The sequence below is a fragment of the Alligator sinensis genome, unplaced genomic scaffold (genome assembly GCF_000455745.1).
Source record: "Alligator sinensis unplaced genomic scaffold, ASM45574v1 scaffold607_1, whole genome shotgun sequence".
NCBI classification, from domain to species: Eukaryota; Metazoa; Chordata; order Crocodylia; family Alligatoridae; genus Alligator; species Alligator sinensis.
Window position 1 is genome coordinate 3,286,004 of NW_005841935.1, and position 12,569 is coordinate 3,298,572.

At 45.7% G+C, this 12,569-nt stretch overlaps 1 protein-coding gene across 1 annotated transcript in view; it reads left to right on the forward strand.

The window, feature by feature from the left end:
* DNAH6 (dynein axonemal heavy chain 6) overlaps positions 1-12,569 on the forward strand; it is a 282,667-nt gene that overhangs the window by 66,018 nt on the left and 204,080 nt on the right. Inside the window, exons 21-22 of the mRNA XM_025199101.1 lie at positions 627-746; positions 10,684-10,864. Coding sequence (XP_025054886.1) covers positions 627-746; positions 10,684-10,864 — 301 coding nt within the window. The remainder of the gene's footprint in view (positions 1-626; positions 747-10,683; positions 10,865-12,569) is intronic.

Genomic DNA, 12,569 nt, shown 5'->3' on the forward strand with positions numbered 1-12,569 from the left:
CCCTGGGTCTTAGTTTCTCCTATCACAGGGTGCCTTGCAGGTGCCCTGACTGGCTTCCCAACCATCCCAAATGACCTGTCATGCTAGAAACAACTCAACTCAACTGTACTTACCTCAAGGAGGAATCCTGCAGTTCCTTCCTCCTTCACAGTCAGGGCCACTAGTCTTCAAGGCTAGGCTCAAGGGTTTCCTTTTCCACCCTGATTAATTATTGCTCTGGCCTGCTGCTTTACCTCCTTTTAACTGCTGCCAGCCTCCCCTGGCAACAGAGTGACTGCCCTGCAGCAAGCTATCTGTGGGCTGCACTCTCTCACTTGAAGCAGCAGGGGTAGGTGTCCTCTGCTACACCGTGCTTTATTTTTCCCCAGGTTGCATTGTACCATGTGGCCCTCCCCCTGTGGTGCTGCACAGCAGGTGACCTCCTGTCTACTGCAGAAGCTAGAGGAGGGTAGGGGACCCTGGAGATCCATGTGGCAGTTGCAGGATAGTGATGGGAGGAGCAGGACCTGGACTGGGAGCCTGGGGGTTGTTGGTTAACCCCTCCGGGTTGAATGTAGACTATAGGCTACTAGTTGGACAGCCCTGCCCTAGACAATAACTGACAGGCTGTTTACTTCTTATTTGAGGTCTTGCTTGATGACAGCACTATTACCGTAGCAACTATCGCCTCCTCAAGATACATGGGTCCTCTCAAAGCACGGGTAGATGAATGGCAAAAACAGTTGTCTTTATTCAGTCAAACTCTGGTGAGTAATAAACTACAAAATAATTTGGAGGGCTTAGCATGAGTCTCTTTAAGAGTGTCATAGTGGAGTACCAGCCTATTTAAAATGCCAAATATGTTCAAATAGCTCAAAGAAGATCTAGTAAAATTAGTTGAAAAAAGGTCATGCCAGGTTACTGTACATGGTTAGGTTCCTTATGAACCTGCAAAGATGACATCTTGCAAACTAGTTGGGGATAGAGCTGCAGTAAAAAAAAAAAACCTCACAGGGAAGCTGAGGTGCTCCAACTCTTTGCTGTGATTTTTATTTTAAAAGGTGCTGCTTTGCTGTAGCATCAACTGAGCATCCTCAACCCACTACAAATTAAGCAGATTGCAAACAACATGGATAGAAATGATGTGTGTTTTATTGTGACTTCATTCATTTTATGGTCATAGGGGAAATCATTTATATTGCGTCAATGATTTTCACAAGCAGTTCAAATAATGGTGAACTTATGTTTGTTTGAGGCAAGGATTTCCCAGAGGGGTATCTTTTATTGGACCAACTATATAATTGGAATAACATTAGACAAGCTTTTGAGTGCAAGACATTTTTATATTTGTTTAAATTTCACCATAAAATTGTTACTTAGGTGGGAAGTATATGGCTTCCAGAAACAGGCAGCATATGTTGGCTGTGAGCACAGATTAACCCTAAAATCCATAGTGAGTGTGTTCACAATTTATTAGGGTTGGGTAATTGACTGGTCAAATATCACTCAAAAATTCTAAAAAATTGCCAATAGGTCCAAACAATATATAGAAAAAACACAAATTTTCCATTACGAATATGTCAAAAAACAATCAAAACATCATATTTCTGTCAAGAAAACTACAAAAAATTTAGGGTTTTTTTGTAAAATTGCTATAATATTTGACTGGTCAAAAATACGCATTTGATTGACTGGCCAATTGACAATATTTGACCAGTCAATTGACTGACTTGCCAGCCCTACAGTTTATGATACCAGGTCTTTTCTGGCGCTCAGGAGAAGTGGGCAGGTTTAGCTGCAAGGGGTAGACACAAGGACTAAGCATCTTGGAGAGTAAGGAAGATGATGACCTGTTATGGCAATGGAGAGCGAGGTTGGCCCGGAAAGTTTGATATATGCTATTTCCCACGAGATGTGTGTTGCTGGGAAGTATTCTGGGTTGTATGCATGTCACTGAAATTGATTAGTTGTGGTATGGTGTGACGTCTGTAGGTATTATAGGGCTTGCTAGTGCTCGTCTGCCTGGCATACCTTGGCTCTGGATCACCAGCTCTGCCAGGAAGTGGATCTTACGTTTTTCTCGACTGCCACAACTTTGATGACCTTTATATTCCCGGGAGGCAACGCCCACGGTGATCCTGCCTGGTCTTGACCCCTGTGTCTTCTGTGGGGCTCCAAACCTCCCCTTTACCCCAGCCTAACCTCTCCAGATGGTGTTTTACGATGTTCTTCCTCAGCCAGGTTGCAGTGGTGCCTGTTGTAAGCTTCTCTGCATCCCAGGGTGTCCTAGTGCCTCGTTTGGGCACACACTTCCAGGGGCAGGTCTTGCCTGTGCTCAAACAAAATTAAAAAAAAAGACAACAAAAGAAATCACAGAACCCTCCCACCCCCCCACCCCCCAGCTGCTTCTCAGCCTTTTTATCAGGCTCTGGCAATGTCCCCAAAACAAATCCCTTAGTCCATTCTCTGCTGTGTGAGCCTGCCCTGCACCCCTATGAATTCCACAGTCTGTCGCGGCCTCCCCCCCGTGCAGGAAGGCTCTACCTGTGACTGTATATTTTTTCCCTTCGGACCCTCCTCTGGATCCTCCGCTGGAAAAACTCCAGTCCAGAGATTCACTCTGGCCTTGCGAACTCCCTTGCTCTGGATCCTCAGCTGCAGCTCTGCTCGAGATTCCCACTAGCTGCTTGTTTGTAGGCCTCCACTTGCCTCAGGGTCACTCCCTCAGGGTTCTTCAGGCACGCTCTGCAGTTTCTACCTGCCAAGACGCTCAGCTGCTTCTCTCTCCCTGCGGCCTGCAGGGAACTGACCCCCCTCTGCCCCTCTCCGGGGCTGGAAATACCTTTGAGCGGCCTCCCTTCGCCAATCCTGAGCGAGATGCTGCTCCGGAAATTGGGTGGGTATTTTCCTTCATTTCCGGGCTGGAGCTGCAGCCCTGCCAGCCCTCCATGCTGTATGTTCTGTCTCACTCCTTCACATGTCCCCTTCCTAAAATGCTGTCAGGTGCTCTTCTTTGTTCATATGGGGGGTTTTTGGCCCATCGCCTGCTTTCTTGATGCATGCTGTGTTTCGAGAGACTCACTTGAGTGGCAACAAGAAAGGAAATCAGCCACAACATTGTCTTTACTTGGTCGATATTCAACTGTAAGCTGAAATGGCTGCAACGCCAAGGCCCACCTTGTTATACGGGCATTGTCTGCTTGGAGGATTTCAGCCATTTAACTGGTGCGTGATCTGTTATAACTGTGAATTCCTGCCCCAACAGGTAGTACCAAAAGTATTCCACACCCCATTTCACTTTCTCTTTCTACTGCCACTTACCTTCTTTCATGGTCGTTTAATCTCCTACTGGCATAGGCTATCGGTCTTTCCTGCCCCTCAATCCCCTTGGAGAGCACAGCCCCTAGCACCTGTCCTGACACGTCTACCTGAAGGATAAAGGGCAGTGCAAAATCCGGGGTGTGTAGTATAACATCCTAACATAAAGCCTGCTTGACTGCCTCAAAGGCTTGCTGTTGTAGCTCTGTCCACCGTATGGGGCCATTCCCCTTCCCCTTGATCATGTTGGTAAGTGGGATTGCTAATTCTGCAAATCTCAGTATGAATCATTGATAATACCCAGCTAAGCCGAGAAAACCTCTCATTTGTCTTTTGGTTCAAGGGACCTGATAACTTTTAATAACCTCCACCTTATCTACTAAGGGTTTGATTTGTCCTTGCCCTACGTGAAAACCCAAATAATCTGTTTTACGCTGTCCTAATGTACATTTCCTCAGGTTTACCCTCAATCCTGATCACCTTAACTCCTGTAAAACCGCTTGGACCGCTGCTGGATGTTGCCCCCAGGTCTTGGTATATATGACTATATCATCAATATAAGTAGTAGCATATTCATGATGCGGGGACAGTAACCAGTCCATCAGCCTTTGAAAAGTTGCCACTGCACCATTTAGGCCAAAGAGCATTCTATAGAACTCAGAGTCCCCATGGCATTCCAAATGCTGTTTTAGCTTGATCTTCTGGTCTTACTGGGATCTGCCAATATCCTTTGGCTAGATCAAAAGTGGAGATAAATTCAGACTGCCCTATCCTTTCTAGCAACTCCCCAACCCGAGGCATGGGAAACGCGTCAAACTGGGTGATAGCACTGAGCTTCCAAAAATCTATACACAAGTGTTGAGCCCCAGCTCAAGTCTGGGATCGTGCCCGGTATGCAAAAGCCAATAAAGATACCAGGGGTGAAAGTATAAAGAAGATTTATTGCTAGCAATACAAGGTGCAAGCGGAATAATTTCACGTAACAAGCACACCGATTCTTAATTCTAAGCATCTTTTATACAGGAGTATTGGACCTTCATAAGCATTCTTGTTTGCTAATTGGTTATAAGGGAGTGACGCAAGGAGTTCTTTACTGAGCATGTCTCTATACCTGTGTTTTAGCTATGTATCTCATTTACATACATGTATGTTTCATTAGCATACCTTCTCCCCACCTAGGGGTGTGAATCTTAATATTTAAATCAGCTCTTTGCCCTACTCCACTAATTCTGTTTTTGTTTTCAAGTCTCCTTTATCTAAGACTGTCTTCTCCTTATCATTGCAATTGAGCATTAGTTACAGAACAGAGACTTTTGCTTGTGCTGGGGCTTTGTATAGGGGTTTCTAGGTCAACCCTGACACAAGCAGAGTGACCCATCCTTTTTGGAGACGGTCACTATAGGGCTTCTCCACGGACATCTAGAGGGCTTAATTATTCCCTGTTGAAGCATCTTTCCTATTTCCTCCTTCACTGCCTGATAATGGTGGTGTGGTATCCTCCTCCACCTTTCCCGCACAATAGCCCCTTTTGGTGTTTTAATTCCATGCACTTCATCCCTTGTTCTCCCTGGGATTTCACTGAATACATCGGCAAATTTCTCTAGTACCTGGTTCATCTGTCTTAGTTTCCTCTCTGTCAAACTGGATCCTGTAGCTAGTGCCTCTAAGTTGAACCTGTCTGTCCCCTTGTTTCCCAACTCCCTTCCAAACTCCTCTTTCTCTGGGATAGGGGTGGCCAACAATCCCTCTGGCTCCTGCCACAACTTCAGCAGGTTAGCATGAAATATCTGCCTATCCCTTTGATGTCCTGGCCGTAATACTTTGTAATCTACTGGACCAACCTGGCATATGATCTGGAACGGCCCCTGCCAGCAAGTCAGAAATTTGCTAGTTGAACTGGGTAACAGGACCAATACCCTCTGCCCCACCTGAAACTCTCTTTCCTTGGCCCCTTTTTCATACTGCTGCTTCTGGTTCATTTGAGCCTTCCTCAGGTGATCACCCTCCACCTGGTTCACCTTCATAAGTCGTTCTCTGAGGTTTATCATGTACTGAGAAGTGGCTGGTCCTTCATTCCCCTCCTTTTCCCACTCTTCATGAACTACATCTAATAAGCTCCGCGGGACATGCCCATACATCAGCTCAAATGGTGCATACCCTAACGATGCCTGCGGTGCTTCTCTAACCACAAACAGCAACGGCAGGATCAACATATCCCACCGTCTCGGGTCCTCCTGGGTGCACCTCCTCAACATGGCCTTTAATGTCCCGTTAAAATGCTCCACCAGATCATTAGTCTGGGGGTGGTAAATTGCTTTATGCAGGTGCCATATGTGTAATACCTGGCACAATCCCCTCATCACATGGGACATAACATTCGTTCCCTGGTCAGTAATGATTTCCTGCGGCAGTCCCACCCTCGAAATCCAATTCAACAATTCCTCTGCCACTTTTGAACTCGTGACTGCCCTTAGGGGCACTGCCTCAGGATACCTGGTCACATAATCAATCAGCACTAATATAAACTGGTGCCCTCCCACATTTTTGGGGAGTGGGCCAATCACATCCAGGGCTACACGAGTGAAAGGTTCAGAAATTGCGGGTATAACTTGCAAGGGCACTCTAGGGGTTTCTTTACGCTGACCCTCTGGCATTCAGGGCATCGATTACAAAACTGTTCTACATCTTGGTAACACCCCAGCCAAAACAAGCTCTGTGTCACCAGGGCTATAGTTTTCTCTTTACCCAGATGCCCTCCCAGTGGGTGGGCATGGGCCAGTCGCAATAAATCATGGCAGTATATAAACCCGTGGTACTATAATCTGGGCTAACACTTCATCATCTTGCCACCCCCTTTTAAGCCGATACAACAAGCCTTTTCTCACCTCACACTGTGGCAGTTAGTTGCACAATTCTGGACATATCATCTGTTGATCCCTTTTAGCAATCTCCAACTCCCAGACAGCTCGGAATGCCAGTTCCTCCCATTGCGCTTCCTGGAATTGTGCCCCACCAGCAAATGCACTCGTATCCCATAGGTCAGCATCTTCACTGTCTGACCCTTCTTCATTTTCCTGGCCTATCAGCCCCTCACTAGGACCCGCTTGTTCCTGATCCTTTGCCAACAATTAATATATCTCTGGCCAGTCCTGACCCACAATCATAGGGTACAACAGATCATCAACTATCCCCACTAGCCATTCCCGCGTGACCCTTCTTATTATGAGCCATACTTTCATCCTTGGGTACATGTAGCCTCGCCCATGCAAACATACCATCCATATGGGTGTCAACCTTGCCTTTTCACTCAAAGGTGCTAACCCTTTTCAGACCAAGGTTTGATTACATCTGGTATCTATTATTGCCCGGACCACACACCCTGCCACTTCTACCAACACTGATGGCTTAGCTCGTCGTTGTCCCTCTGCTACTCTCCCCAGGCTACAATCCATCTTTTCCACTGAGGTTTGTTCCTGTGCAACTGTGGACTCATTCTTCCCCTTGCACCACATATATAGACTTCATAGATTTCATAGACATCAGGACTGGAAGGGACCTCGGAAGATCATCGAGTCCAGCCCCCCGCCCAAAGGGCAGGAAGTCAGCTGGGGTCATAGGATCCCAGCAAGATAAGCATCCAGTTTCATCTTGAAGGTGTTCAATGAAGGCGCTTGAACCACCTCCGGTGGCAGGCTGTTCCAGACCTTGGGGGCTCGGACAGTAAAGAAGTTCTTCCTTATGTCCAGCCTGAAACGATCTTGAAGTAGTTTGTGACCATTCGACCTCGTCATCCCTTGGGGCGCTCTGGTGAACAAACGTTCCCCCAGATGCTGGTGGTCACCCCTGATAAACTTGTAGGTGGCCATCAGATCACCCCTGAGCCTGCGCTTTTCCAGGCTAAAGAGCCCCAGGGCTCTCAGCCTGTCATCGTAGGGTCTGCTTCCCTGACCTCTGATCATGCGCGTGGCTCTTCTCTGGACTCTCTCAAGCTTCTCCACATCCTTTTTGAATTGTGGAGCCCAAAACTGGACACAGTACTCCAGCTGCGGCCTCACTAAGGCCGAGTACAGGGGGAGAATGACGTCCCGGGATTTGCTTGAGAGAATGTTTGCCCTTTTGAAACCAAAGCCTAGAAGTTATAGGCTTAGTTTTGGGGGCTTCACTTCACTTCACAGGATCATTTCCAAATATACAGCACACAAGAATGTTGAGCTAATACTATGGCTCAGTGAGATGCATGTTCAGATATTTTAGACACCCATTTCCTCCATGAGGGCTGATTGTGATCTTGCATCATGATCATACTTGGGCCAGCCCAGTGCTTTACAGTGGTGTAACTCAAATCAGAAAATCAGAATCAGGCTTGTTCTCACATTCCAAGGTGCCCAGAAAGGAAGCAAGGGAAATTATTCCTGCCCCCCAACTCCACCCCCAGTAAGTGGAAGCTGGCTGAGTGAGGCAGAATCACAGAATCATAAGGCCGGAACTGGGCCATGTAGCCCAACTTCCTTCATGGAGTCAGGTTTTATGTTATCATTTCTCTTGCTCGTTTAAGGTTGAGGATTTAAGCCCTGATCTAAAGCAATCAAGGTTAGCTTATACCTTTCCCCAGTGCTCTGAAGAATGTGGGTCTCAGGCACAGCCTACCCGGCTTCACTTTTGGGTTTGACACATGTCAAGTCAGAACAGATAGAAAATAGAGCGATAAAATTTGCTCCTTTTTTGGTGAAAGTTGCACGTTTTAAAGATGAAAATTAAAAACAGTCCCAGAAAGAAGGGTTTTTTTTTTTGGTTAAGCAAAATATTATGTCTGTGTCCAATTCAGGCATGTTTTTCTGAATCAAGACCTCAGTACCTTGCAGGAGATGCTTAGGCACAGGTAGATCCTTGGGGCATCTCCTGTCACTATTGGCTGCGGGAGTCCCTTACTATTGCGCTCTCCCTGGCGTTCTCCCATCTTCCCACTTATACTATAATTGGGCCTGTCCAATTTTTCAAGAACCCCTTCCCCTTGTGCACACTCAAAATCCTCTGCCAACCACAGAGCCTCTCTAGAGGTCTTGGGACGATGGCACTTGACCCACCTCTGCATGCCTTCCTCTAAATCGGTAAGGAACTGTTCTAATAGGATCATATCAATTACTTACTCCAAGGATGTAACTACTGGCTTTAGCCACCTATTTAATAAGTCTGTCAATCTTTGTAACAGGGCCCTAGGTGTCTTCTCCTTCTTCTTCTGTGCCCTGAACATCTGCCTATATCTTTCAAGGGTAATGTCCAGACGGTGTAGGATTTCTTTCTTAACCTTCTCATAGTTCTGTGTGTCTGTTCTCGACATGTACTGTATGCCGCCTGTGCCTGCCCTACTAACAGCACCCCTAATTTGGCCGCCCATTTTGATGGGTTTAATCCTGCTGCCATGGTACCCCTTTCAAAACTCTCCAAAAATGCTTCGGGGTCATCTTCCGTTGTCATTTCTGCTGCTCAAAAATCTATCAGAGGATGTTGCATTAACTCCTGCTGTCTTATCAGCTGCTCATCTACTGCCATCTGTGTGTTGGCCTGCTGCTGCTGCAACAATTGTACAACCAGGCCCAAAGTCTGTTGCATGACCTCTGTGCCTGCAGTGCCTCCTACTGATGGTTCAAACTCCATCTTTACCCCTGTGGTGGGTTCTGCTTTCCTGGCCAATGCACCAATGTGACATCTGTAGGTATTATAGGGCTTGCTAGTACTGCCCTGTGCTCATCTGCCTACAAGTGGTGACAGGGTAGACCTTGGCTCTGGATCATCAGGTCTGCCAGGAAGTGGATGTTACTTCTTTCTCACCTGCCACGACTTTGATGACCTTTATATTCCCGGGAGGCAATGCCCACAGTGATCCTGCCTGGTCTTGATCCCTATGTCTTCTGTGGGGCTCCAAACCTCCCCTTTACCTCAGCCTAACCTCTCCAGATGGTGATTTACGATGTTCTTCCACAGCCAGGTTGCAGTGCTGCCTGTTGTAACCTTCTCTGCACCCATTTGGGCGCACACTTCCAGGGGCCTGTGCTCAAACAACATTTTTTTAAAAGACAACAAAAGAAATCACAGAAACCCGCCTCCAGCTGCTTCTTAGCCTTCTTGTCAGGCTCTGGCAATGTCCCCAAAACAAATCCCTTAGTCCATTCTCTGCTGTGCGAGTCTGCCCTGCACCCCTATGAGCATTCACAGTCTTTCGGAGTCTCTTCCCCCATGCAGGAAGGCTCTACCTGTGACTGTAGATTTTTTCCCTTCGGACCCTCCTCTGGATCCTCCGCTGGCAAAACTCCAGTCCAGGGATTCACTCTGGCCTGGTGAACTCCTTGCTCTGGATCCTCAGCTGCAGCTCTGCTCAGGAGATTCCCACTAGCTGCTTGTTCTCAGGCGTCCCCCTGCCTCAGAGTCACTCCCTCAGGGTTCTTTAGGCAGGCTCTGCAGTTTCTGCCTGCCAAGACGCTCAGCTTCTCCTCTCTCCCTGCGGCCTGCAGGGAACTGACCCCCCTCTGCCCCTCTCCAGGCCCGGAAATACCTTTGAGCGGCCTCCCCCCGCTAATTCTGAGCGAGATGCTGCTCCGGAAATTGGGTGGGTATTTTCCTTTGTTTCCGGGCTGGAGCTGCAGCCCTGCCGGCCCTCCATGCTGTACGTTCTGTCTCACTCCTTCACATATGGGTAAATCAGACTTTGGAGGTATGGGGAAGCTTCAGCCCTGCAATACTGCAAATAAGAACATTTTCTAATTTGGGGATGAATATATAAGGCTGGGATGATTTAGACCTATATTTTTTAGTTTTGTGGATGAATAAATATTTGGGAAAAATTGAGATATTGAAATCGAAGGAAGTGGGAATGTGTGGTTTTTAGATTGGAACAGTAAAACCAACACTGGCCAGATGCTAGGGGTAAAATATACATTGCTGAATCAAGTCTCAGGAAGTTGAATATCTGAAATATTATGAAGGATTGATGTTTAGAATCAGTAGGTTATTTTTCTTCCGCTTCCTAATTTAAAAAAATCACATAATGGCATGAAAGTGGAGGAAGAATGTGCAAGAGTAAGGGGAGCTGCAGTGGAGTACTTGATGTTCACTTTAAATTCAGACCCCAGCATACCTTGTGCTAACTTGTTCATATGCCTAGATTGTTCATGTGCCTGATTGAATCAGCTATTAGATAAGTGTCAAAAAGCCCAGCTGAAGCACATGATCTAGATGGACGCTGCAGAGCCAGGCCAAACTAATTGGTGCCTCTTTTAGTAGCGTGGGGTTTTTTTGTTTGTTTTATTCATCTCTGTCAGCAGTCGATATGTGCGAACACCTGCTTTGGAAGGGTGGAGGGCTAATTGTTCAATTTCCCTTTCTTTCTAGGAAGAATGGCTGAATTGTCAGAGAAACTGGCTGTACTTAGAAAGTATTTTTAGTGCTCCTGATATTCAAAGGCAACTACCTGGTGAAGCTAAGATGTTTTTACAGGTGGATAAATCCTGGAAAGAAATTATGAGAAAAGTTAATCGTCTGCCAAATGCTCTTCGTGCTGCTACTCAACCTGGTATAAAATAATGATGCATTATTCCAATGTAATAAATTGTAGATTGTGTTAATCCCAATTCAACATTGACAAACCTGACGATAAGCCTGTTAGTGGGATAAAAAATAGACATGCTTTTTCTTTCCTGAAGGCAACTCCCTGCAGCGCAAAGGAATAAGATAGCTGTGTCCTGTTTTATATCTCTATTTTCAGTCAACTTTCTGAACAGTATGTATCCAGGATGACACTTTTGGTACTTTGTTTCCTCTCGTTAAAACTTCCCTCTCATCCTAGCTTCACCCCATTCTTCTTTTCTTCCAACTCAAGGTATATATTCAGTGTCTTGGCTCCTTTTTCTTCTCACCTTGCATTCCTTTGTATCTCTTTCTTTTCCATGTTATGTTTTCTATACAGATGTAACAACACAGCCAGAAGCCAGGGGCAGCTGCATCCTATGGACAGTGGCAAATTCCAGCTGCAGTTGCGCTATTGGTGTAATTGTGTGACTGAAGTAGCTGCAGTTATTTTTTGCCTCCACTCAAGTCAGCACTTCTGGCAGCTGCTCCAGTCACCCCACCCTAGTTATGCTACTAGTTTTCTGCTGTTGCTAATTTGATTATTTTTCTCTTTTATTCTTAATTAAGAATTTACATGACAGTCCTCTTACTTAGTTCAGATAGGATTGGCTCAGATCAAACTTTTATTTTTGAACCCTTTAAGACTTAAAGCAGTGAGGCTAAAAATATATATATTTTTAAAAGGGTGCAGTGCAGGATCATCTAGCCCTCAGATGACTCTGGGCAGCACAGTTAAGTGGGGTGGAGCATATGGCTAGTCCACATTGTCTAGTCCTTTAAGGTTGCTGCACAGTGTTGTCTGCTCTAGTATGGTGGCAGCAAAGTTGCAGGATCAGTTTATGTGGGAAAGGGCCACAATGACTGGATGACCCAGATGGCTACTGCTCTGCAGTACCAGACAACTCCTTGATCTCTGCTGCAGTGGAAGACAGGCAGTAGTTCACCTTCCTGAAAGTTGGAGATCAGAAGCCCTAAGCCCAATGGTAAATTGAGGGTTCCTGACCTGTGGGTCCACATCATGGAGCTGGGACTGTGGAAGATTTTGGGACAGCCCATGCAACAGATAATCATTGGAGCCACAGAGCCCAGAAAGAGCCCATTTACTGAACTGACAGGAAACCAGGCAGAGTTGGAAGCAGTTTAGAAGGGTGGATATTTAAAGAAGTTAAAGAAGGTTTTTAATGTTTTGTTGGTTTTTGGTTTACAGTGGATTTTGCATTTATTATTTGGAATTATTGGGGATTGTGAAATTTTCAGCACTAAACTAAAATTCTGTAAGGTTAGCTTTAAAATATTTAAAGGACAACGAGTTTAATTCTTCCATAGTACAAATTAGTTGAATATACTTTCTCACACTTTTAGGGGAGATCTAATCTGAGTTGACACAGTAGTGTAAATATAATTACTCACTTTCTTTTTTCCCCACATCTCTCAAAAACATAGAAGATTTTGAACCCAGGCTATTTGGATCCAAGGTTTTGGCTCTCCCATGTTACATGAAGTCTGAATCTCTGACTACAGTTCAAATCTGATAATTTAATAATGAAGTCACCCTCTATAAGCCTGTAAATAGTTTTCACTGAACTAAAAATATTTGTCCTGATCTATATTAACATTTTTTAGGCTGAAGACAATATAGTGAGCCTTGG